The sequence below is a fragment of the Trichomonas vaginalis genome, chromosome IV, assembly GCF_026262505.1.
Source record: "Trichomonas vaginalis G3 chromosome IV, whole genome shotgun sequence".
In the NCBI taxonomy this organism is placed as follows: Eukaryota; Parabasalia; order Trichomonadida; family Trichomonadidae; genus Trichomonas; species Trichomonas vaginalis.
This window is the reverse complement of record NC_067206.1, coordinates 37,548,274-37,570,330: the sequence shown is the minus strand read 5'-3', so window position 1 is coordinate 37,570,330 and position 22,057 is coordinate 37,548,274. Positions and strand designations below refer to the sequence as shown.

The 22,057-nt window shown below is 30.1% G+C and overlaps 9 protein-coding genes and 1 pseudogene across 10 annotated transcripts, besides 1 other annotated feature; 8 read left to right on the top strand and 2 right to left on the bottom strand.

Moving 5' to 3' along the window:
- Positions 1–45: 45 nt before the first annotated feature.
- Positions 46–894, top strand: TVAGG3_0239160 (protein ubiquitination; the record flags this gene model as incomplete). Its single annotated transcript, XM_001324271.1, has 1 exon — positions 46–894. The coding sequence occupies one exon, from the start codon at positions 46–48 to the stop codon at positions 892–894; it is 849 nt and encodes a 282-aa protein (XP_001324306.1).
- A 2,825-nt stretch (positions 895–3,719) lies between these two features.
- TVAGG3_0239150 (protein ubiquitination) lies at positions 3,720–5,438 on the top strand (the record flags this gene model as incomplete). Its single annotated transcript, XM_001324270.1, has 1 exon — positions 3,720–5,438. The coding sequence occupies one exon, from the start codon at positions 3,720–3,722 to the stop codon at positions 5,436–5,438; it is 1,719 nt and encodes a 572-aa protein (XP_001324305.1).
- A 121-nt stretch (positions 5,439–5,559) lies between these two features.
- On the top strand, positions 5,560–6,111 carry TVAGG3_0239140 (ribonuclease inhibitor domain-containing protein; the record flags this gene model as incomplete). The annotated part of the gene is made up of 1 exon (XM_001324269.1): positions 5,560–6,111. One exon carries the CDS (start codon positions 5,560–5,562, stop codon positions 6,109–6,111), a length of 552 nt encoding a protein of 183 aa, XP_001324304.1.
- A 682-nt stretch (positions 6,112–6,793) lies between these two features.
- Positions 6,794–7,520, top strand: TVAGG3_0239130 (regulation of choline O-acetyltransferase protein; the record flags this gene model as incomplete). The annotated part of the gene is made up of 1 exon (XM_001324268.1): positions 6,794–7,510. One exon carries the CDS (start codon positions 6,794–6,796, stop codon positions 7,508–7,510), a length of 717 nt encoding a protein of 238 aa, XP_001324303.1.
- A 53-nt stretch (positions 7,521–7,573) lies between these two features.
- Positions 7,574–8,610, top strand: TVAGG3_0239120 (regulation of choline O-acetyltransferase protein; the record flags this gene model as incomplete). Its single annotated transcript, XM_001324267.1, has 1 exon — positions 7,655–8,602. One exon carries the CDS (start codon positions 7,655–7,657, stop codon positions 8,600–8,602), a length of 948 nt encoding a protein of 315 aa, XP_001324302.1.
- A 518-nt stretch (positions 8,611–9,128) lies between these two features.
- TVAGG3_0239110 (ERAD pathway) lies at positions 9,129–10,863 on the bottom strand (the record flags this gene model as incomplete). Its single annotated transcript, XM_001324266.2, has 1 exon — positions 9,189–10,853. The coding sequence occupies one exon, from the start codon at positions 10,851–10,853 to the stop codon at positions 9,189–9,191; it is 1,665 nt and encodes a 554-aa protein (XP_001324301.2).
- Positions 10,864–11,976: 1,113 nt separating this feature from the next.
- Positions 11,977–22,057: part of a mobile genetic element that runs on past the window's edge.
- On the top strand, positions 14,121–16,535 carry TVAGG3_0239090 (annotated as a pseudogene). The gene has a single exon. A coding segment is annotated over exon 1 (2,415 nt).
- On the top strand, positions 16,690–18,261 carry TVAGG3_0239080 (integrase core domain containing protein family; the record flags this gene model as incomplete). Its single annotated transcript, XM_051227612.1, has 1 exon — positions 16,690–18,261. One exon carries the CDS (start codon positions 16,690–16,692, stop codon positions 18,259–18,261), a length of 1,572 nt encoding a protein of 523 aa, XP_051112598.1.
- TVAGG3_0239070 (uncharacterized protein) lies at positions 18,282–18,569 on the top strand (the record flags this gene model as incomplete). The annotated part of the gene is made up of 1 exon (XM_001324264.1): positions 18,282–18,569. One exon carries the CDS (start codon positions 18,282–18,284, stop codon positions 18,567–18,569), a length of 288 nt encoding a protein of 95 aa, XP_001324299.1.
- TVAGG3_0239060 (uncharacterized protein) lies at positions 19,378–21,690 on the bottom strand (the record flags this gene model as incomplete). Its single annotated transcript, XM_051227611.1, has 1 exon — positions 19,378–21,690. The coding sequence occupies one exon, from the start codon at positions 21,688–21,690 to the stop codon at positions 19,378–19,380; it is 2,313 nt and encodes a 770-aa protein (XP_051112597.1).

Sequence of the window (22,057 nt, the reverse complement as noted above, 5' to 3'; positions counted from 1 at the left end):
TATTTTTAAGGCAAAAAAAATGTCACGGCCAAATTTTAAAAAAGCATGATAAGTTCAGAGCAGCCAAAAAAAGAAAATTGGTGCAATCACAGTGACCTTAAGCCAATTAATGTATTGGAATACCCAGATCAGGCATCAAAAATTATCTGGGACGTCAATTCAAATAATATTATACAAATATCTTCACAAATTATCGAATTAATAACAACCCATAAAATAACTATCCAAATGGCGCTTCATTTGATTGATATTTTTTCACAAATTCGTGTTAAAGAAATTAAATTATTTTCAGAACTTTACCAAAAGATATCAAACGCATTTTCATGCATTAAAGAACCAGAAAATAAGAAATTGGCGATGCTTCTACATTATAAAGGTTTCAAATTTGAAAATTTCAAACCTAACATGAATGAAGAAGAAATTCTGAATTTATATTTAACAAATTCTCATTTATACTATATAGCATGGGATAAATTTGATGAACTTAAATCTCAATTCCCAAATCTTGATATTAATAAAAGAATTAAAGATATCACACCACTGGATTGTGCAATTAAAAATGGATCAGAATTGTGCTTCAATTACTTGAAAAATTTAGGAGCTAAATACACAGATAACTCCGAAAAATATGCTGTTCAAGGCGGAAATAATAGCATTTTTATGCAAATGATAGAAGATGGTAAATCATTTGATAACATGATTAATACAGCATTGGATTATCGAAACTATGAAATTGCTGAGTACCTTAAATCAAATTTTGGCCAAACTCCAAATTCAATAGCAGAAAGTATGCATTTCGGAAATTATGATGTTGCATCTTATTTATTTTCTAATGGAGAAGACATTAACAAAATTTACATTTTCTTTCTTTTTATATTTATCAATATTTTATAGAATTCTCTTTCTTTTCATATTTATCATTGTTTTATTACATTCTCTTTCTTTTCATATTTATCATTGTTTTTCGACATTATCTCTCTTTTCATGTTTATCATTATTTTATAGAATTATCTTTCCTTTCATATTTATCATTGTTTTATTACATTCTCTTTCTTTTCATATTTATCATTGTTTTATGAAATTCTTTCAATATTAATGAATACCCTCTTAGTATTGCAATCAAATCGAATTCAATAGAAATAGTCCAATTCCTAGTTGAGCATGGTGCAGATGTTAACGTGAGACTCATTCTCTTTCTTTTCATATTTATCATTGTTTTATTTCATTTTCTTTCTTTTCATGTTTATCATTATTTTATAGAATTATCTTTCCTTTCATATTTATCATTGTTTTATGATATTATCTTTCTTTTCAGATTTATCATTGTTTTATGGCATTCTCTTTCTTTTCATATTTATCATTGTTTTATTACGTTATCTTTCTTTTCATATTTATCATTGTTTTATTACGTTATCTTTCTTTTCATATTTATTATTGTTTTATGATAATCTCTTTCTTTTCATATTTATCATTGTTTTATGAAATTCTTTCAATATTAATGAATACCCTCTTAGTATTGCAATCAAATCGAATTCAATAGAAATAGTCCAATTCCTAGTTGAGCATGGTGCAGATGTTAACGTGAGACTCATTCTCTTTCTTTTCATATTTATCATTGTTTTATTTCATTTTCTTTCTTTTCATGTTTATCATTATTTTATAGAATTATCTTTCCTTTCATATTTATCATTATTTTATGATATTATCTTTCTTTTCATATTTATCATTATTTTATTGGATTATCTTTCTTTTCATATTTATCATTATTTTATGATATTCTTTCGATATTAATGAATGCCCTCTTAGTATTGCAATCAAATCGAATTCAATAGAAATAGTCCAATTCCTAGTTGAGCATGGTGCAGATGTTAACGTGAAACTCATTTTCTTTCTTTTCATATTTATCATTGTTTTATTACATTTTCTTTCTTTTTATATTTATCATTGTTTTATTTCATTTTCTTTCTTTTCATGTTTATCATTATTTTATAGAATTATCTTTCCTTTCATATTTATCATTGTTTTATGATATTATCTTTCTTTTCAGATTTATCATTGTTTTATGGCATTCTCTTTCTTTTCATATTTATCATTGTTTTATGATATTATCTTTCTTTTCAGATTTATCATTGTTTTATGGCATTCTCTTTCTTTTCATATTTATCATTGTTTTATTACGTTATCTTTCTTTTCATATTTATAATTGTTTTATTACGTTATCTTTCTTCTCATATTTATCATTGTTTTATGAAATTCTTTCGATATTAATGAGTGCCCTCTTAGTATTGCAATCAAATCGAATTCAATAGAAATAGTCCAATTCCTAGTTGAGCATGGTGCAGATGTTAACGTGAAACTCATTCTCTTTCTTTTCATATTTATCATTGTTTTATTACATTTTCTTTCTTTTCATGTTTATCATTATTTTATAGAATTATCTTTCTTTTCATATTTATCATTGTTTTATTACATTCTCTTTCTTTTCATATTTATCATTGTTTTATGATATTATCTTTCTTTTCATGTTTATCATTGTTTTATGATATTATCTTTCTTTTCATGTTTATCATTGTTTTATTACATTCTCTTTCTTTTCATATTTATCATTGTTTTATGATATTATCTTTCTTTTCATGTTTATCATTGTTTTATGATATTATCTTTCTTTTCATGTTTATCATTGTTTTATACCATTCTCTTTCATTTCATATTTATCATTGTTTTATGACATTCTCTTTCTTTTCATATTTATAATTGTTTTATTACGTTATCTTTCTTCTCATATTTATCATTGTTTTATGAAATTCTTTCGATATTAATGAGTGCCCTCTTAGTATTGCAATCAAATCGAATTCAATAGAAATAGTCCAATTCCTAGTTGAGCATGGTGCAGATGTTAACGTGAAACTCATTCTCTTTCTTTTCATATTTATCATTGTTTTATTACATTTTCTTTCTTTTTATATTTATTATTGTTTTATAGAATTCTCTTTCTTTTCATATTTATCATTGTTTTATGATATTCTTTCAATATTAATGAATACCCTCTTAGTATTGCTACCAAAATTGAAGCAACAAATATTATCGATTTCTTAGTTGAACATGGTGCTACAAATATCTAATAATCCTTTTCCGATAAAATTATTTTATATTGAAACTAGCCTTTTATTAAAATTTTGTATAATTTTTCACCCCCATAAATTTCTTTTGAAAAGAAATCTGACTTTAAGATATGCAGACTCAAAAGTTATTATTTAATCATAATATATAAATACTAAGGAAAAGGAACAATGAAGTTGTTTTATTATGTCAATGATATTTGATTTTCAATGTATGATTATATTTCTATTGATAAAATACTTATAAAAAGCAAGGAAATGCATTATTGGTATGAATTTTTGAAAATCTTCATTTTGTTAATGTAAGCTTTTCAAATAATAAATAGAAACGTAATTAACAGCCAGAATGAAATATTACGTTGCGAGGAGTCTTGATGCTAGTTAAAATTAAAAAAAATGTGCAAGATGGAATATAATTTCTGTGAAAGTTCACAAAATGATATATATTAGTACCATATAGACATCCCAAGGGCCCTAGGAAGATGGTATAAAATAAGAGTTTATATAAAAGTGACATTTTTAATGAAAGTTTTTGATTAAAAAATTTCTAGTGGAAATAGTCGTGGTGTTGAATTTTCTGCAGATGGAACTATTCTCCTCATGGCACCTAATACGCTTGTTGGTGAGTACATTATTCCTGCAAGTTGCACGACGATTAAAGGAGGAGATTCGCCTGATAAAAGTCCTTTCCTATTTTGCAGAGACAACATCACATCAATTAGTACCGAACGAGGAAGTCTTCTTTCTGATGTTTGTTTCTATTGTTTTGCCAATTCTGCTCTTGTTTCATGTGATCTCAGCGAATGCACAAAATTATTAAATATCAACTGCGCAATGTTCTCTGGATGCACGAAGTTATCTAGTGTCAAACTTCCTCCCAATTGTGAAGCTTTAAATGCTGGATGCTTCAAAGACACTAAAGCTTTAACAAAATTAGATCTTCCTGATACTGTTAGGACAATTGCAGGTTATCATCCTGTCTATTATAAAGTTTTTTCGAATAGTGGACTAAGAGAGCTAAAAATTAATCCGACTTCGAACTTGAGATCAATTAGAACAGATTGTTTCGCTGATTCAAATTTGGAATATTTCTATTTTCCTGAGTTTTGTACTGATGTTTCATTTTCTGCATTTCAAGGCTGTCCAATAATAGAGTTCTCAATCCATAAGAATAATAATAAATATAAAACAGATGGCACTAGTATTTTTATTGGAAATAATAATGAAACACTCTTATTTGTTAGCTCTGCTTTTACTGGCACATATTCCGTTCCAAGTTTCGTGACGAAAATTGAAAGTTCTGCAATAAGAGGTTGTTCCTTGTCAGGTTGTCATATAGGTTCTCAAGTTACTTCTGTTGGTTCTTGGGTTCTATCTGCGAGCAAAATAACTGAATTCTCATTTCCTCCACAAATGACAACTGTTGTTGAATACATGTTTTTTAACTGCTATTATCTTACTACCGTTACATTTACTGACGCAATAGTAAGGATTGAAAGAATGGCATTCCAAAGTTGCTCAGCATTGCGAAATTTAGTTTTGCCTTCAAAATTAAAGTCAATTAGAGATGGTGCTTTCGCACAATGCTTTTCTCTTAGGACGTTAACAATTCCTGCAACATGTGATCAATTTGGTGATGGTGTTTTCAAAGAGATTTCAATTACAATTAATTCGTTGAATCCTGAAATCCAGATTGATAATTATGTCATGTACAAAAACAATCGTCAAACTATCACTGCATATCTTGGATCAAATGCTTCTTCCAGTATTAAAATCAACAGCAGCTGCACTCTTATTGGCACTGGAGCATTCCAATTAAAGTTATTATCACATGTTACATTTGATAACAACGAAATGATCAACATATCTTCATATGCATTTTCTTCATCAACAATAAAATCAATCACATTTCCTTCGGGATTAATGAAAATGGAACAATATGCATTCAGTAACTGTCAAAATCTCACAAGTGTTGTATTCCAAGGTTCGCAAATAACTGCGATTCCAGATTATTGCTTCTATCAATGTCCATTGCTGTCACGGATTGTTTTCCCATCTTCCATTACTAGTATTGGAGAATCTGCTTTTCGAGAATCACCTAAGATTGGCGATATTGGTATTACAAATCTAAATAGTCTTTCCAGCATCGGTACATATGCATTCTATCAAAGTGGTCTTACTACGGCAGACATATCCAGTCAAAGTCACACAGTTGGGACACAGGCATTTGCACAATCTAAACTCGAAAGTCTTACTATTGCATGCAACATCTCACAACAACTTTGTCAAAGCTGTGCATCATATGAATACAGGTGTTGAGCAAATTGACATATATGCATTTGATGGCTGTTCCTCTCTCACTGGGTTCACAATTCCAAAAACTCTCACAAGGATTCTAAACTTTGCATTCCAGTCTTGTTCTAAGCTCACCAATATTCGCATGGTCTCAGATTGCAGCCTTAACTACTGTGCAGGTGGATGCTTCTATGGCTGTTTCGAACTTAAGACTATCACACTAAATCCCAGTGACAACAAGTACATGTTTGAGAACGGCGCACTAACAGATTACTACCAGACAATTCTTTACTTCTTCCTTCCATACAGTGGTGTTAAGAATTTCGCTGTTCCAACAGACATGGTCACAATCGGCAACTGTGCTTTCATGGGATGTCCGACTCTTCAAAGAGTTTTCTTCTCTGGTAGTAAGATACGTGAAATAAGGTATCAAGCATTCAAAGATTGCAGGAATCTTAACTTCATATTCTTTTCTTTATCAAGCTTAACAATTATTGATAATGAAGCATTCGATGGCTGTCCATATCTGAAGAAATGTGGTTCTTTCCAAGCTCCACTATCACTTCAAGAAAAGCTTATATCAGTTAAAATCCCACAAATTGCATTTTCAGATGACTGTGATCAAGACTATACATGCAAATCTGTGAATCAATTTTCGATCTCTCTTGTATTACTTACTCCTTTTGTTTTAATATAAAATTAACTTTTTGTCCAATTTTGTTGTGTCAATGATATATGATTCTCAATATGTGATTATATTTCTGTTGTTAGAATACTTAAGAAATGCTAGGGAATGCATTGTTTGCATGAATTTTGAATTTTGGAGGGAAATTTTTGAAAATCTTAATTTTGCTAAAGTATGCGTTTCATATAATAAATAGGGATGTAATTAACAGCCAGAAAGGAATAAAGCTAAAACCATAAATTCTGACTTCATAATCTTGGTATATAAAAAATTTGCACTAATTTACATATGAAAGTTCCAAAAATATGAGAAAGAATGCTAAAAACGAAATCTAGCAATATGTTTCAATTTTTCCCCTCAATCTTTACTGAGTTTACAAAAAAATTGAGAGCACGATCGTATTTTCAAGTCTATCGATTAATAATGATTTGCAAAGTTGGATATCAGATTGAAATAATTGTTTGAAAAATTGGCAATTTCAAAAATAATATTAATAACTTTATAACAAATCTGAATATGGTGAAATTATTTTTCAAACGTTGAAATTTTTTATGAATTCAATTTATCGTAAATTTACGAAAACGAATGTTAATAGCTTTATTAGCTATTTATTGATTTTATTTATCCACAAATTTTTCAATAGCTATCAAATTGAGAGAAGCTATCGAAATAGAGAGAAAATCATTTTTTTATAATGCTTTATCTTATTACTCTTCTTTATTTAGCTGAATCAAAGAAGAAATCATGTGGATACATAAAAACACACAACAAGCATGTTCCGACCACAAAACATCAAAGACCTCCATCACGAACAACAATTCCATTTCAACCAATCAGAATAACTATGGATTACAGCTATATTAATGGATCGATAAACGATCCACTACGTTGTACTCAAGTTGGTCAGGAAATTTGGTGGGAAGCAGGATACATTTGTTCCAGTAACGATATTGTTTCCGAACAACAGCAAAATATTATTATTCAAACATTGGAGAATGTAAGAACATACTTTGAGCATTTATTATCAGTTCAAAGATTATCCTCAGGATTTTTCCTAGATAATTATGGAAATTATACAACAATTCCTCAAGATCAATATGTTGATAATGTTGATATGTATGTAACTCCTGTTCTACGTCCATATGGTAATGGATCAGAAACTATTGCTTCAGCTGGTTCAGTACAACTGGAAGGAAACTTTAGTAGACCTATTCAAGGTGTCATTTTCATTAATCCTACTTTTATACCTGCTAATGCAAGTAATTATGATAACTGGGACAACGATTATTTCTTCGTATTAGTACATGAAATGTGTCATGCGTTTGGAATAACTCCATACATGTATGAACGATACCACCCACGAAACAATCCAATTCCTCATGAGAATATAACGTGTTCATTTACAAAATGAGGGAAAACGTTTACATTTTTAATCACTCCGCAAGCGCATATATTCGCTGTCAATCATTTTGGACAGGAATATTTTTACGGTGATAATGGAGATTTTTGTTGGTCAGGAATTGAACTTGAAGATGGTGGTGGAGAAGGTACGGCCATGGCTCACCCAGAGTCTCGTGTTTACATGAGCGAAATGATGGTTGGTGTTAATATTCAAACAAACAACGGTCCTTTTAACCGTTTGACAGATGTTTCAATGTCATTTTTAATCGATACGGGAAATTATGACATTAATTGGTCAATGCTTCAACCCATAGTTTTGGGCAACAAAGATTCAATTAATGGAAAACCAATAGAAAATTTTCCAACAGGAGCTGCGCAAATGTCATTTCCAGCTTTGTATCTTTCTAACAATACTTATCCAGATAAATCAGGTTTCTCTTTTAAATTCTTTGGAACTAGCGATGCCATCAATACTGTTAAATGCCCGAGCAATGATTCTTATTATAGCTATTATTGCAATGGGGAAAAATTTTACAATGTTTTAGATTCTTCTCATATAGGCAGTGATTGGCCTTATGATTATATTCCATTCAAATATCCATCAAATGTTTGTAAGAATGGAGAAGCAGTTCTTCCAGGAATGGTAACATGTGGAAATTACTCATGCAATGGATTTGAAAGTTTCTCTATTAATGCGGTCCAGCCTGACTCATATAACAAGCAATTCATTATTAATTGTACGAAGGATACAATTGGTAAAACATTTACAAAGCGTGTCCAACAAGCATGGGGAAGCACAAAAGCAACTGTTGTTTGCCCAGATCCTGAAAGATTTTGCAGATCAGTCACTCTCGAAGAAATGCACTTCTCATCAGATCCTTTTGTTAAAGGAGCGCAGTTGGATATTAAAGTTTCAAATGCACCTCTCATTGTCGTCCATAATTCAACAACATTACCTTCATACCTAATTTTAACAATTTGCGTCGTTGTATTTGCTGTTGTTGCATTTACATGTGTGGGCATCTTTGGTTATTGTATGTTACACTCTTCAAAGAAAGAGGAAAAATCAAAGAAAGAAGATAATGATGCAGTTGATGTTTGAAAGCACAATTGTAGTAATTATTGTATAATTAAAACTTCTTTTTAATTTTTTAACATTTATGATTTGTTTATTATTTCATACTGAGATGATTCATTAAAAGTATTCTCTTCAATGGATTATCTTCTTAAGTAGTATGATGTATGAGAAAGGATATGGTGCACAACTTTATAATCTAATATTCTTCAGATATGGCAAGAATTGAAGAAATATACTTCTCTTTGAGCGCCATGGTCACTTCAAGAAAAGCTTATCTCCGTCAAAATTCCAAGAATTTCATTCTCAGATGACAATGCAATAGTCATTAAATTCGAATTTAAAAATCAATTTTTATTGATATTGCTTAGGTGATAGAAGGAACTTTGATGTGATGGCACTGAAAAATGAACGCTATAAACTCATTTTTTATCATGATCAGTCTATCAAAATGACAAATAATGAATAATTTAGATTCAATTCTTGTTTTATTCTATGAAAATATGGATATCTTAATTTAGAATTATACATTTACTATAAAAAATAATAAAATCTTGTTTTAAAAGATATAATAAAAAAAAGAACAAAATAATTATCAAAATTATTAATTCTCTTAATGAGGAGTATTCTTCAAATATTGGACAGCTTCAGCCAATCCACCTCTAGCTGCATTTTCCATGTAATCCGTTGCCACTTTGTCGTTTCCAATAGAATACAAGTAAAGAGCCATGTTATAGTTTGCTTTCAAGCATCCTTTAGAAGCAGCTTCTGTAAAGTATCCGACTGCTTTGTCTGGGCTTCCGTTCTTCTTGTCTTCCATGTTCATTTCACCTAATCTGTTCATTGCTTCCGGAGAACCCGCGTTTGCAGCCTTTTCGTATGCAGGCTTGATGTCCTTCTTCCTTGACTTAGGATCTTCTTCCATTGTCCTTGCGATGTTGTACAATGCTTTCGGAAAATTAGATTTTGCTGCTAGTTTGTAATATTCCTTGGCTTTCTTGATATCTTTGGCTGTTCCATACCCGTATTCGTATAATTCGCCGAGGTAATTAATGCAATCAAGGTTATTATAATTTTTATTATCTGCTCCTTGTTTGCAAACGGTAAAACCACGGTTTTGGTCCTTTAAACCGCCGATACCATTGATCAGGAAGTAAGCGAACTTGTAAGCTGAGAATGTACAGTCAGGATACTGAGAAGCGATTTCGAATAAATCGTAAGCTTCCATCAGATCTTGTTCTACGTGTCTTCCCTGTTCGTAGAATAATCCGAGCATCTCGCATGCTTTACCATTGCCCGCTCTGGCAGCTTTTTTCAGATAATATAACCCTTTCGGAATATTTGGAGCGAAATGCTTGCCTTTGAGCCAAACATTCGCGTAGTCCTTCATGCCAATAGGCCAGCCGCCTATAGCAGCGAATGTCATTTGCGCAAAGAATTTCGGAGCAGTTGGAGGAACTAAGTCTCTGATGTTTGAATTGAAGAAATGGAGCTCCTTCATGATAGCATTGACGTTAACATTGCTAACTTCCTGCATGGATTTGTGTAAAGTGTTGACAATTGTGTCAAATGTAGGTCTCAGGGAAAGTTTTGGATTCCAGCAAGCTCTGATGAGAGATTCGCAATCCTTGAATATAGTCTTCTGTGGGAATGTAACACTAAAGCTTCCGCCGATGATTAGAGCAAGTTTATATGGATTATCATACATCCAGTTACTTTCTCTGTAAAGAACTTGGTACATAAGAGTGCCAAACGCAAATACATCTGACGATGCATCGAATACTGTTTGGTTAATCAGCTCTGGAGCAAGAAATGGCGTCGCTCTGCCATTTTCGGCATCAACCTGTGCTGGAGTCTTTTTGGCGAATGAGTTAAGACCGTAATCTATAAGTTTAACTCTCAGGTTATTGTCAAAAACTACATTTCTTGGATGTAAGTTTCCATGAAGAACGCAATTCCTATGCAAATACGCCATGGCATGAGCTACTGTAATGAGGATGAACATTTTATTATGATTTGTGAATAAAGAAGGATCTTTTCCGGCAATTAAATCTTCTAACGTTAATTTTGCTCTATCTGTAATAAAAGAAAAGCCTGTCTGTGGGTTGTAATCTCTGATTTCGGATTTTAGCAATGCAGGGTGAACTAAACTTGATAAAATTCCAATTTGCTCGCGAAAATATCCTTGATAAGGTTCTTCAAGCAGTGGATTATATAAAACTTTAGTACATTTTTCTTCACCAAGTGTTGTAATACCGAGACGCCCTTCGATTTGCATAAGAATGAAAATCTAATTTTTCAATAAAAAACCTCAAAAAAATTTTTTTCACCGTAAAAAAAGAGAATTTTTTGTGATTGGATCCAATTTTAGATAAAACATTCGGTAATTCATATGAGTATGTCTTAACATATTAATGTGAAATTACTTGTATTCCTAATGTTTATGCACCAGTAGTAGGATAGAACGGGGTGTGTGACTTTTTTTGTTACGTCTATATATAGATGAAGGTATATTTTAATGCATCTTCCATATATAGATGATATAAAAATTTTTTCTTACGTTTTTTAAAAGTCATGAATTTGTAAGAAAGTGCGACATTATTAAATAAATTAGTAATAAATATTATATACTAAACACATTAAAAAATGTAAGACATTAATTTTAAAATAATTTATTTTATATCTTTTATAAAAGAAGCTATATATAGATGATGTCAGATATTCCACGATTAATTAAACATTGTTTAAATCATGAATGGGTTAAACTTCAATTTAAAAAGGAAGACTGTGAATTATTAAATGAATATGAAAGCCAAAATAAGCTAATGAGATATAAATATAATGATAAAGAATATTTAATTTCATGGAATCAATGGAGTCATAATCAAAGACCTCATAAACGAGAAGAAGAAATTGAAAATAATGAAATGGAAATCATTGATGACATTAAAGAGGATGGAATTCCTAAATTTTGTAGAAAAACCTTTAGAACTAAGTTAGGAGCATATAAACGTAGAGTATTAAATCCTGAATATCTTAAACATCAATTTAAAAAGGAAGACTGTGAATTATTAAACGCTAATGAATATGAAAATGCTAAATCAAAACTGAGATATAAATATATTGGAAGTAATGAAAGGTGTAAAGATAAAGATAAAGTTTATTCAGTTTCATATAATAACTGGCACACGTTAGGGATAAGAAAACATTTAGGAGATTATGGTAAAAGTTCCGAATTCTTCAAATCTAGTATGTACGAGAGAGTAAAAGAAATTAGAAATAATTATTTTCATGAATAAAAAATAAACTTTAAAAATTCATGTCTCACATTTTTGAATAATTTATTTTTTAATTCGTAAGAAATGAGCGTCAAAACTAACGACGTGAAAACATTAGGATTCACAAACGAGGAAATAAAGGATATATTAGATGAGATGTGTTATGAAGTTAGTAAATATTATTTAAGAAATTGTCAAAAATTTGCCGAGTTATTAAATGATTTAGATTATGATGGAAAAATGAATAAAGATGATGTTATAAATTTCATATATCCCACATCTGAAGAAGAAAAACCTAAAGAACCTGATGTTTTCCCTGAATATTATGAAGAACGGATTAAAGATGATGAATACGATGAAATTGAAAGACTGGAAAAAATAAGAGATGAAATAGATGAAAAAATTAAGGAATTAAGAGAAGTTGAAAATGAAGTAGAGGGTTTAATGAATATCCCAGCTTCAGAATCAGAAGTTCAGAAATCTCATGAAGAAAGATATAAAAATTATGTCTCAGAATCAACACAAAATTTATTAGATGGCGAAATAGACGAAACACTTTCAGAAGAAGGTACTAAATTTATCGTAAACATAAGTTACAATTTATTGATAATGAAGAATACCCTGTATCCTACTTTCACCACCTTTAGATTCCGAAAAATTCAAAAAAGCTCTTAAAAACGTGACATATGCAACTAATACGATTAAGAAAGAAGATCATGATATTTACACAAATTATTATTTAAATAAATGCACAGGTGTTGATAAAGTTTTTGATTTATTAGATAAAATATCAAAAGAAACCATTGGAACCTATAAAATTTTGTGTGATTGTGGTTTCATTATTGAAGATACCAATAATGTTTCATATGAAAGAACAGCACCGAAGGAAGATGAAGTGGAAAGGTCTATACCATTCGTTATTAAGAATATAAAAGATATGAAAACGTATAAGCATTATATTTATTCATTTATTTCAGAAAAAATGGAAGCAACCCATAAAACATCTTCTCATCATTTTATAGCTATTCATACATTCCTTTTCAAAGTTGTGAAATTAAATAAGACAGGAATTAGATTTAATGTATCAGGGTACGCATTCTTGAGTAAATTAAAATGTATTCGTCACGTCGCAGATGATAAAAATTTATGTGTTCTTAATTCATTTTACGGCTTTAAAAAATAAACTTTATTTTTATTTATTTTTTTATTCTTACATAAATGAACAAAAACGGAACAGCTAAAATGAATGATAATCAAATTAGAGCAGAAGGTAGAAGGTTATTTAAACGCTTCTATAACATTCCTGATGGTGTTAATCCTAAAACTCGTAGAAGCTATTTAAATGAAGCAATAGATGCATATGAAGGGTTTGACATTTCATCAGAAAGTGAGAGATTAGCGAGAATGTTAAATGTTAATATTGATTTCTATTATTGTGATCCTCAACCAGAAGACGTGGACATAAATAAGGTAGACTTTCCATTAGTGGAATCAATAATGATAGATCCAGAATTTGAAACAGTAAATATTTTATTAACACAGAGTCCATGTGGAAAACTTCACGCTGACAGAATAACAGACGTTGAAGCACTCACCGGCTATAAGTTTGTCCATATTGTAAAGAAGAAGTTTATTCTATCCGTGATGATCCAGAAAGGAAAAACCAAAGAAGATTTTTAAAGCATTGTGAGAAATGTAAAGAAAATAATGGAAGATTAATTCAAGACGTTCAATTGCAAAAGACACAGCAACCATATGCACCACATATTACGAAACAGAAGATATATCAGTGGTTATTAGCTCATAATTTGCAGGAATATTATCAACCGACAAGATATTATATTACTTTTGACTTCGAAACATTAGAGACTAAAGAAGAATTACAACTTTCTGAGTGTGCAACTTTGAACGCTTACTTAAAACCATTCATGGTATCATCAACGGTTAAATTAAATGATAAAACATATACGAGGAATTTTTGCTTAACTTCGAGTGATTCTTTTATTTCTGATTGGATTGAGTTTTTATTTTCAACCTGTTCATTAGTTGCTAAATCAAATATTGAACAATATGAAGAATTAATGAAGTCGCAAACGCAAACGGCGGGGACTTTGTCTCATACATTAAATGAAAAACAGAAGGAAGCATTTAAAGAACTTCTAGATGAGGAATTCAATAAAGTGAATATCATAGGTTTTAATTCGGGAAAGTTTGATTTAAATTTAATTCTTCGTGATTTAAACACTGCAAAATGGAAAATAAAATCAATGCTGGGTTCTTCTTCAATTTAAGCAAATCATTGTAAAGAAAACAAACGTTCCATATGAATTGAGATTTATTGACATCAGAAATTATATAGCGGGTGGGACATTAGACCAATTCACTCAAGATTTCGGAAACAATAAATCACGTGTTAAATCCTTTTTCCCTTATCAATTCATCACATGGGAAAATTACGAAGAAGAATTATATAAAGAGGAACCATTCACAAGATTCATTTTATTCAGCATTAACTCAAGAAACTATATCAGATAGTGATTATCAAATATATCTCAATGATGCTAAAAACTTTAAGAATAGATTAGAATATTTTATTCATTATTGCAATAAAGATGTTGAAATTATGATTGACCCAATTGATAAAATTATTGAAGAAACATTTGTTTATAAAATTGATATGCTTCATAATCTTTCTTTATCATCGAATGCTTCAATGATTCGTTACGCTTTAGCATATAAAGACTTTAATCCTAATGAAAAATATCCTGAGGAAGAGATAGAATCAAGTTTTGAATTAACGAAAAAGTATTGGAAATATAAAATTGAATCATATAAGAAACAAGATGAAAAAGCAGAAAGGGATACTAAAAATAATGTTTCAATGGATGATTTTCAATACTATCACGATTTAATCCTTTCATCTAAATGCAAAATGTGTGGTAAAGCGTTTACATATGCAAATAAACCAACATTGGATAGAATCGATAATGAAAAACCACATACCAAAGAAAATTGTCAGTTAATGTGTTGTTATTGCAATGTCGTAAAATCAAATAAAGATGAAGATGTTCAACGTTTAAGAATCAATTTAAGAAATTATGCATTAAAAAATAATTTACCAATGACTTTAGATTCAGTTGAAGCTTATCACATTCTCCGTAATGGAATTACTGGTGGTTTATCAAATGTTCAACATAGAGTAAATCTTAAAGGAATCACACACATTAATAAACTTTCATATAATCCAGAAACTAAAACTGTATCAAATGAGGACACACCAACATGACTCATTTCGTTGGTGTTGATTTTAATTCATTATATCCTTCATCATTTTCATCTAATCCTCATGATTTCATTCAATATACTGACCATAAAATGTATATGCCGGGAAGATTGAATGGTGTTATCATTTGTGATACAGCAACAAAGAAAGCAAAAGCACTGGGAATAATTAAGAAGAAAAATACTTTATTCGTGGCTGAAGTAAAGGGTCACATTGATGAAAAATACATTAATGATTACATAAACTTTTTACCGATAATAAGAAACTTAGATATTATCACAGATGAAAAAACAATTGGCAGTTTTATGTATAATTACATGAAATCAAACAATCTACCAGTTGACCAGAAACAGAGAAATTAACTCAGTTAGCATCAACACACAACCAATATCAACCATTTTCTTCTTATTATCTTTGGTATCTAATAGACAGATTTCATTTTATCATCGATGATATTCAATCAATTTTAACATTTACGAAAAACACTTGTTTTAATGAATTTGCGAACAAATTTATGAACGAAAGACAAAAGGCCGAATTAGAAGGAAATAAAGGAAAAAGTTTATTTTGCAAGATTTCACTTAATGGATCATATGGTTACGATGCAATGAATACACAAAATTACGCAAAGACTAAAATAATGAATGCACAGAAGGCACGCGTTGCATGTATGTCAAATAAGTTTAAAAACATAAGAGAAATAGGTGAGGATACATATCAAGTGATGCTTAAAGATAGATTTTATAGATGTGATACATGTTTACAAGAGGCATTCTTCACTTTAGATAATGCTAAATACTGGTATTTGGTTTTCATTTATGATTTTATGTATAAATGCATGGATGTTAATCGTTTTCATTTCATTGAAGGTGATACTGATTCATCTTATTGGGCAATCGCTGGCGACCCAAATCTTCCTAACACTCAAGCATTTCAAGCAATTGTAACCGATAAACAATTTTATGATAAAAACATTTTCAAATTCGCACCTTTTGATTTCTTCTGTTTTGATGAGAAATTTAAACCTAAATTAAAGAATAAAGCTGAAGAAAAAGCACATGAGAAGAAGTTATTGGGTTTAGCAATTGAGAAACAAGGTGATAACATGGTGGCGTTATGTCCTAAATGTTATACTTCATTCAACGGTTCAATTGATGGAAGTGATTTTAAAAAGATTGCACAAAAAATGAAAGGTGTTAGTTTAAGACAAAATAAGCAATTAACACCTAAAAAATATTTGGATATAATAAATGATAAAGTGATATTTGATGGTCAGAATATTAATTTACAACTTAAAAACGGGTCAATGACTCGCTTAACAATCGGTAAGACTGCATTAACAGGAGCACACACTAAGGCTGTATGTTGTGAAAATGGATGTTGTATGCCATTTATTTAATACAATTTAAAAACGTAGGGGTTGAGTCATGAATTTAAAATTTTATTTTTAATGAAATGCCACAGAAGAGACAAAAGGAACCGTTAATGATGGTTTTGATACTATGATTCAAAGAGGCGGGCACCCTTAAAACATTGATTTTATTTTTATATAAATGGATAACGTAGATTTAAAAATTTTAATTGATGATTTAGTACTTAATCAAAATTTTCTTGATTATTATGATTTAAAAGCATATCTCCAAAAATATGATAACAATATAACGGGTGATGATATGGAATATTATTATCCATATTATAAAAATGAAATTTTGAAATATCATGATAGAATAATTTCTAAAATTAAAGACAAAATTAAAAATAATGAATATTCAAAGGGAAAAACTAAATCACAACTTAAACAGTTGAAAGATTTCAAAAATAAAGTATTAACAGAAGAAGATATTGATGAATTATATAAATTATATAATCCTGAGCCGCAAAAGCCAAAGCCGAGGTCTAAAGTAGCAAATGTTCAACAGCCAAATGTTCAACAGCTAAAGGAACAAAACGCCCAGGTCCTTCAGACCATAAATGATGCACAAGCTTTAATTTATGATTCATTAGTTAAACCATATTCAGCCCGACTTTTAAATGAAGATCAACTTTTGGAATTCATCCTTCAACATAAACTCGAAGCGGGAAAGTATATCAAACCTTTATATACAGCATATTTAAAACAAATGAATAGAATACATCCAGAATTAATGAAGGAAGGAATGAAATCCAAAACTTCATCATCCAAAATCAAAGCAGATAAAATTAAACCACTTACAACACCAAAACCTCCAACGACAGTACCGCCTCCTCCTTCAGTTAATCCTTCATCATTCACTTTATTATATCCATTTCAAACATTAAAGAAGCAAAAAGATTTTAAAAAGGATTTCAAGATATTAAATAAACCAACTGACCCAAAAATTCAACCGTTAAAGGAAAAATTTAGTCGCCCTTCATTTGCTCCATATCCATATTCATACGAAATCGATCATCTGGAATATTCAAAAGGAAACGTTACTTATTTATTTGCCATTAACATTAACACTAGATATTTATATTGCATTCCAGTGAAAGGGAAAACAGAACAGGAAACAAGAAGAGCTATACAATACTTACTAGATCATGAAAGAGTAGATAATATAAGGGGTGATGGTGATAAAGGATTTCAGGCAACTATGACTCATTATTTCCCACAAATTAATTTTTTCTTTTCATCCTCTCCATATACGTTTCATAATAAAATAGTTGATGCGGTAATGAGAACTCTTAGAGATGCGTTAGGGGTTAACGGTCAGATATACTGGGATGGAAATCATGACTCCATCATACAACAGTTAGTATATTATTATAATAATACATGGCATAGAACTATAAACATGAAACCAGTGGAAATGAAAAATGATATTTCAAAAGAATGGGAATATATTAGAAAGCAAATGGAAAGGTTGAATGATGTTAAACGTGAACAAATTAATTCGGGGCTCATGATTTTTAAACAAGGGGATAAAGTTTTGATTCATCTCGATTATGGAAAAACTGATAAATCAATGACAAAAAGAAGACGAAGATTTGACACAATAGCTGAATTTGTTAGATATATTAACGGCAATGCTTTAGTTGAAGTTGACAATAAATTAATAGAAATTCCAATTTATTTTATTACTCCATTATATTTAAATAATATTTAATTTTTTTTATTTCGTAAGAAATGAGTGACAACGAAGCAGCCAAGAGTCCAGACGATGAATATAAAAAGAAACTAAACAGAATTAAATCAAAAATATGCTATTACAAAAAGAAGCCGCAATGCGGTGGGGTTGAAAACAATAAAACTAATGGAACTGAAAACGATAAAGAAATAATCGAAAAATTAGAAACTTACCGTTCAATCCTTAAACTGAGTGAAGCAAAAATAAAAGAATTTAATAGAATAAATAAATTGGTTGGAAGAGATGAATTTAATAAAGATGAATTTTTAAACTCTATCCAAATTTAATTTTTATTCCTCTTTGACAACAACACAGGAGGAAGGCATTTATGAATTATTTTTGAAGAACTGAAGGTGTCACTATGTCACCATGTGTCACTCGGTTAATTAACTTCTCTGAAAAAATGAGACAACATGACATTTTGACAACAGTCCCGGAAATGATTTGTCATGACTTCATCGTAATGAGTGTAAATGACCCAAAAATAATGTTTACGTTAATGGTTTTTAGGTTATTCAATAATTAATTATTTTTGAAGAACTGAAGGTGTCACTATGTCACCATGTGTCACTCGGTTAATTAACTTCTCTGAAAAAATGAGACAACATGACATTTTGACAACACAGCAGGAGGAAGGCATTTATGAATTATTTTTGAAGAACTGAAGGTGTCACTATGTCACCATGTGTCACTCGGTTAATTAACTTCTCTGAAAAAATGAGACAACATGACATTTTGACAACAGTCCCGGAAATGATTTGTCATGACTTCATCGTAATGAGTGTAAATGACCCAAAAATAATGTTTACGTTAATGGTTTTTAGGTTATTCAATAATTAATTATTTTTGAAGAACTGAAGGTGTCACTATGTCACCATGTGTCACTCGGTTAATTAACTTCTCTGAAAAAATGAGACAACATGACATTTTGACAACACAGCAGGAGGAAGGCATTTATGAATTATTTTTGAAGAACTGAAGGTGTCACTATGTCACCATGTGTCACTCGGTTAATTAACTTCTCTGAAAAAATGAGACAACATGACATTTTGACAACACAGCAGGATTAATGCAAAAATAAATTCAAATAATACTTTATAAAGCTTCATTTACAGGTATTTCATCGTCAGTAAATGAATCCTCATTATCGTTTGGTTCAACCTGTTTATATAATCCTTTCATTTCTTCTTTCAAAACATAACACCATGTTTGTTTACCATCTATTCTTATCTGTTTCTTATCACATTTATCCTTAATACTCATTTGAAAGTTTTTGTCTTTCATGTCTGATGGTTTGCAGAATAGAGCATTTTTACACGTCATACCTGCACACAATTCATCATAATGTGTATTTATCCATACATCTAAAGGATTTGTTGATAATTCAATTAAATCTTGTTTGGCTTCAGTCATCGGTATGATTCGTACATTAAATGATGAAAGGTCGTAATTGATAAAATATGTTAAAAGGTTATCATAAAATTCCTTTGTGCATGAATCCATTAAATTCTTGAAGTAATCAAATTGACCCTTGAATTTACCATTAACTCTTAAAACTACGTATCTTCTGTCTCCAACTTCAATTTTGACAGGGTAGACGTTATTAGTTACGAAAATGAAGTTTGCAACGTTCTGTGCTGTTCTTCTGGGTTGATTCTTTTCATTAATTCTAATCTCATTATCCGTAATAATTGATTTCAAAGCGTTGAAGTTTGCGAGTCTGTCTTCACCTACATTCTTGAGTTCATTAAGCATAAGAAACATTTTATTCTCAACTACTGAATTGAAATTACCCGTTAGCTCACCTATTTCAGTAATGTTTTTACATGAATAACCAGCGAGAAGTTCAGAAATAATGTCTGTAAATCTGTTTTTACCTGTTCCCTGAAGTCCTTTCAAAATAATTGCTGTTTCATTCTTGATTCCTGGATGTTGAATCATTGATGCAATCCAGCCGAGAAGGTATTTATACACTTCATCATTATTATCACAAATGGCTTCTTTAATGAAATTCATAAACATCTCAATTTTTGAGTAATCAGGCTTTTCGAGAACGTTGTATTTATAACCTTGAAACGTTGAGAAAACATCTGGAGAATCAGATTTAAAGCAAACACCCTTAACGGTTAATGAGGATAATTGATTTAGTAGTACATCCCATGCTGTTATTGTTTTACCTTCTTCTTTAAATAATTTAATCATTTTGAGTGACTCTTTCATGTTTGATTGAAGAACGAATGATATTTGATTCATTTTGTCGTGGATATTATAGTCCTTTTGAATGAAATATTTATTTCCACAATCTACAAAACGGATTACACGTGATAAATCCTCAATTACTTCAGAACTGTTTTTATACCGATGATTTTCAGCCTTGCGTCTAATATCTGTTATCAAAAACGAGTCATCAAGTTTTATATCAAATGTTATTTTTGGTTTACATAATAAAGGTAAAACATATTCATCATAATATTCTTTTTGATAAAGTTTCAGAATCTTCACTAAAACAAATGGAGAAGTCATTAAATGTGCATATCTACTACGTGCTTTTTCAAAATTACTTTTTGCATTTTCTGTTAAATTGCAGAAGTTATAAACGTTATCGTATGCTTCATTAATTAAATGATTAGGTAACGAATTAATTGCTTGAAACAGTGTGAATAATGTTATTTCTTTTTCCAAATTCATGTTTCCACCGTCATTATGTACTTCAAAATCACTGATACCATCAACTATGCTTTGAGCTAGTTTATCGTCAATGTTTACATCTTTGTTTTCATTCATTATACTCTTTATTTCTTCGTTCTTTTGTTCAACTCTTACCTTAATATTCAAATCATTTAATATATCATTCACTGTTCTAGTTAATGTTGAATCATAACTTCCGCGAATGAATGAGTATGTATTGATTGGTTCTGATGCATTCTTGCGAACTCTTGAATCAGCCATAACCACTAAAGAACGCTTTGAATCATCAATAGAAGTCATCATGTCAATATCATAATCATTGCAAGAATAACATTTAATCATTCTGTTCGAAACTGCATAGAAGAAATTAGTGTTGCAATAAATGTGAAGACCTCCTGAAGCGGTTTTAACGATAACATCTTTATCCGAAAGTTTTGATAAAATATCTTTTCTAACTGTTTCTTTAAGTTCATCATTGTATGATTTATTGATATCAACATCTATAATCGTTAAATTTGAAATTTTATTTACTAATAAAGCCATACCAGTTTTCCTTCCTCTTCCTCCATCATGTTTGAGGTAGTTATGTAAATCAATCTTGTTTTCACCAATTCTTTCGTTGAGGGTTTTAGTTTCTGCCACAACTAATTCCTCAGCTAATGAATCAATAACTTTTTCATCAGAAACGATATAGTTGCTGTTGTTGTTTGTTGCTGTCATTTATATAGGAATAAAAAAATAAAAATAATTTTAAAACTAACTTTATTTTTGGACTGCATCATATTTCCAGGACTGTTGTCAAAATGTCATGTTGTCTCATTTTTTCAGAGAAGTTCATTAACCTGGTAGCACCTTCAGTTCTTCAAAAATAATTCATAACTGCCTTCCTCCTGCTGTGTTGTCAAAATGTCATGTTGTCTCATTTTTTCAGAGAAGTTAATTAACCGAGTGACACATGGTGACGTAGTGACACCTTCAGTTCTTCAAAAATAATTAATTATTGAATGACCTAAATCATGAGACTTTGTCTCCGGACTCTTTGAGTCACTTAACGTAAACATTTATTTTTGTCTGATTTACACTCATT